Source organism: Habropoda laboriosa, unplaced genomic scaffold (assembly GCF_001263275.1).
Source record: "Habropoda laboriosa isolate 0110345459 unplaced genomic scaffold, ASM126327v1 scaffold102, whole genome shotgun sequence".
NCBI lineage: Eukaryota > Metazoa > Arthropoda > Insecta > Hymenoptera > Apidae > Habropoda > Habropoda laboriosa.
In genome coordinates this window covers 371,841-374,889 of record NW_017100262.1, presented here as the reverse complement: position 1 = coordinate 374,889, position 3,049 = coordinate 371,841, and the positions used below count along the sequence as shown (strand labels likewise).

At 52.0% G+C, this 3,049-nt stretch overlaps 1 protein-coding gene across 1 annotated transcript in view; it reads left to right on the top strand.

The window, feature by feature from the left end:
- The window catches only part of LOC108572821, a 66,579-nt gene that overhangs the window by 11,037 nt on the left and 52,493 nt on the right, over window positions 1-3,049 (top strand). Inside the window, exon 2 of the mRNA XM_017935139.1 lies at window positions 1,840-2,017. Coding sequence (XP_017790628.1) covers window positions 1,856-2,017 — 162 coding nt within the window. The 5' untranslated portion in view covers window positions 1,840-1,855. The remainder of the gene's footprint in view (window positions 1-1,839; window positions 2,018-3,049) is intronic.

Genomic DNA, 3,049 nt, shown 5'->3' with positions numbered 1-3,049 from the left:
TCCGCGTTCTGCTCTGCATGTGAATGAGAGAAGAAGCGGCGGTAGGTGGGCGGTGGGGAAAAGGCACCGCGGGGTACCAGCGTCGTCGGCGTCGAGCTGGAATATCGGCCGAGCCAAGAAACGGAACGGAAGGAAGGCTGCATTTATTAAACTGAGCGCGGACGTGTTCCTCTTTCTCCTTCCTCCCCAGTTCCCACTCGAAGCACGCCGCGTGTAAAATAGTGGCTCGATACCCTCTTCATCACCGATGCCCGTTTCTTTTCAATACCCTCCCCCGTTTTCTTCCAAAGAGTTCAACCTTCACCCGGAGAAATCGACCAGGTTTTTACCCTGCCTTGGGACTTTCCTTTTAAGCAGATCACCCTCTCCAACAGTTGCTTACCGAGTAGTTTCTAGATTTCTCTGGTATTACGGTTAATAGGTCCCCTGTTTCGCTATTCTTCTTCTGACTCGTTCCACTTGTCAGCTCGAACGAGCTACCGCTGGTCAAGTGTTCCACGGAGAGATAAACGTGGAGTGGAGTGTTGCCTAGGAACCACTTGAACGTGAATGCCTCCGTTATTCGAGAAAGCACGGTGTATTCCTAGACTTGACACATTTCGAAGAAAGAAAACCAAGAAATTCGTACTTCCGACAAGCTTTCACCGCGAACGTAATATCTACCCGGTATCTCTGTACAGATCGAAGAAAGTCAAAACAGATGAGGGTAGGAATCAATCAACGGAATCGCGCGTCGGATGACGAATAGAGTTGGCGTCGTATCGTCTGTTCCGTTCCAATGATATACGCCGTGCGTATACTCATCGTCGGTAGAGAGACCGAAACAATTAATCAAGGGAATACAATCGTGTGTGCCCGGATAGATGAAGAGGGGGAGGAGGAGGCAGACGAACTGTTGGCGTGACTGATTCATTATGAGACTGTAATTAAGTCCCTGTATTAGCATACCGACTAGGTGGAGACCGTTTCAAAGGCGGTCGGCAGCGAGTGGAACGACTTGACCCAAAGGTGCTTCCTATGCTAACGAGATACCGATCCTACAAAAGCTATACGCGTGTGGCGCGTAGAAAAACCGCGCGTTTACCCCCGTTTACGAGCCTCTCCTCTCTTTCTCTCTCTCTCTCTCTGTTCCCTGGGCACCGGCCATTAGGACGGGACCAGCAGACGCGTATCTCTTAATTAGCCGGCGAAATCCACTGTCCGCCACGGGGAGCCTGACCCGTTATCAATTTAACCCCCTCTGGCCGCGAACTTTCTCGGTCAACCAGCCATTTTTTTCTACCCAAAGCCTCTCTGGAGTCTCCAGAGCAGACTCATTCTCCTTGGTTCCTCGCCTAGACCACCACCAGCCTGTTTTCCCTCGACGATACCCGTTGCTAACTAGTTTATCTCAGCCACGACGACGACGACGACGGCGGCGGCCACCCTTTCGTTCTCTTTCGCTCCTTTTTCCTCCACACTCTCCGTCTTTCTCTTTCTGCCGGCAGAAGGAAAGGACGCTCCTCGGCGCGCGTACGATCGCGGTCCCAACGAGTAACGAGGTTCCCAGCAACGAAGCGAGCTCGTAGATTGTTTCCGTGCGAGCGTTTGGCCGCGGGATGTATTTAACTCGGTCTCTCTCTCCGGGGAGAAACTCGTTCGATTCCGAGAGAAGAGAGGAAAAAAATCGATGCAAGTTGGTTCGCGCGTGCTGTAGCAGCGAAGAGGGGGGGGGGGAATAAATTAGACGAGAGGCAGCGAGGCGCTGGGTGGCGGAGAGAGATAAAGCTTCTCCCCCGCGTCGATTAATAGTTCTGTCAATAAGATTAATCGAGCGTTGATTTTCCGTGTGGTTTTCAGCACGCTGAGGTGGAGGATGGAGGAGCTGGAGACGCTGGAGAGCACCGAGTGCCCTGAGTGCCCCGGCCCACCCCCCGAGTTCCGGTTGCCGCCACCACCCCGGCCACCCTTCCTCACCGACGGCACCTTTTGCTCGGAGGAGCCCCTCACCGAGATCGAAGATTGCGTCGCCATCCCGGTAAGTTCCATTCTTCCCCTGTCTTTCACATTACTCTCCGACGTTTCGTGAATTCCCGCGAATCCTCGCGACGAGCTTCTCCCTTTGCCTCTCGAGCTTCTCTATACACCGCGAAACTTGCTACTCTAATCCATAAAGGTACTACCCCTGTAGCTCCGCGTTCGTTAATTCTTCATTTAACTTCCATCACGTATTCATAACTCCCCGAGTTCGATCTCTCAGCCCTGGCGACTTACGTCTTTCTTTGAGAAAGTTCCGCGGACACTTGCGAAATATTCCCTCGCGTAATCCTCGTACTTGGAGCTTCTGGAATATTCTACATTCACGGTGTATATACCTACCCGCGATAGAGTAGATAAAAGGGATCGTGTGAATTCTAAAGCCTATGTCCTCGGAGCTAAGTTGACGAGTCCAGCGGATACGAAATGGCGGAACAGGTGGCTGGAAAGAACACGGAGCATGGTCGTGGATAAAATTCAGGAGCTCCTTATCAGTCGGTGGAAAATTGAATCGGGGACAAAAACTCTCTTTTTGCCACGCGCCAAGTTAACACTTCCTTCTGCGTCGAGGATTTCCGCGGGTTAAAGGGGTGTGTTTTTTTCCACCGCGGGTGTAAGTTTAAGAGGCGAAACAAGGGTGGGAACGAGTATTAGCGATCCAGGAGCACGTATAAGCGCTCTTAACTTTTCCTTCGGATTGAAGTTGGCGGCGGCGTGGACGAAAGACGGGGAAGGAATTCCAATTAAAGTGGCTTGACCGATATTCCCGGCGTGCCGCAACTTTCGAATAAGTCGCGGCAAAACCTTTAAAATTCCCCGCGACACGGACGTGGCTTCATTTTTCCAGACGTGGCCCGATTCCGCTTCGATAAATCTGATCCCGGGAAGCCTCGATTAATCCTCCGGCGATCCCTGTTCTATTACACCCCCGCGCACCCCGCGGAAAGGATTCTTCCTTTGGTAAAGAAAATTGTGGAATCGAGGGAAGAAAGTAAAAGCAATTAAACAATCCTCCCCGCGTTCATCCCCCCGC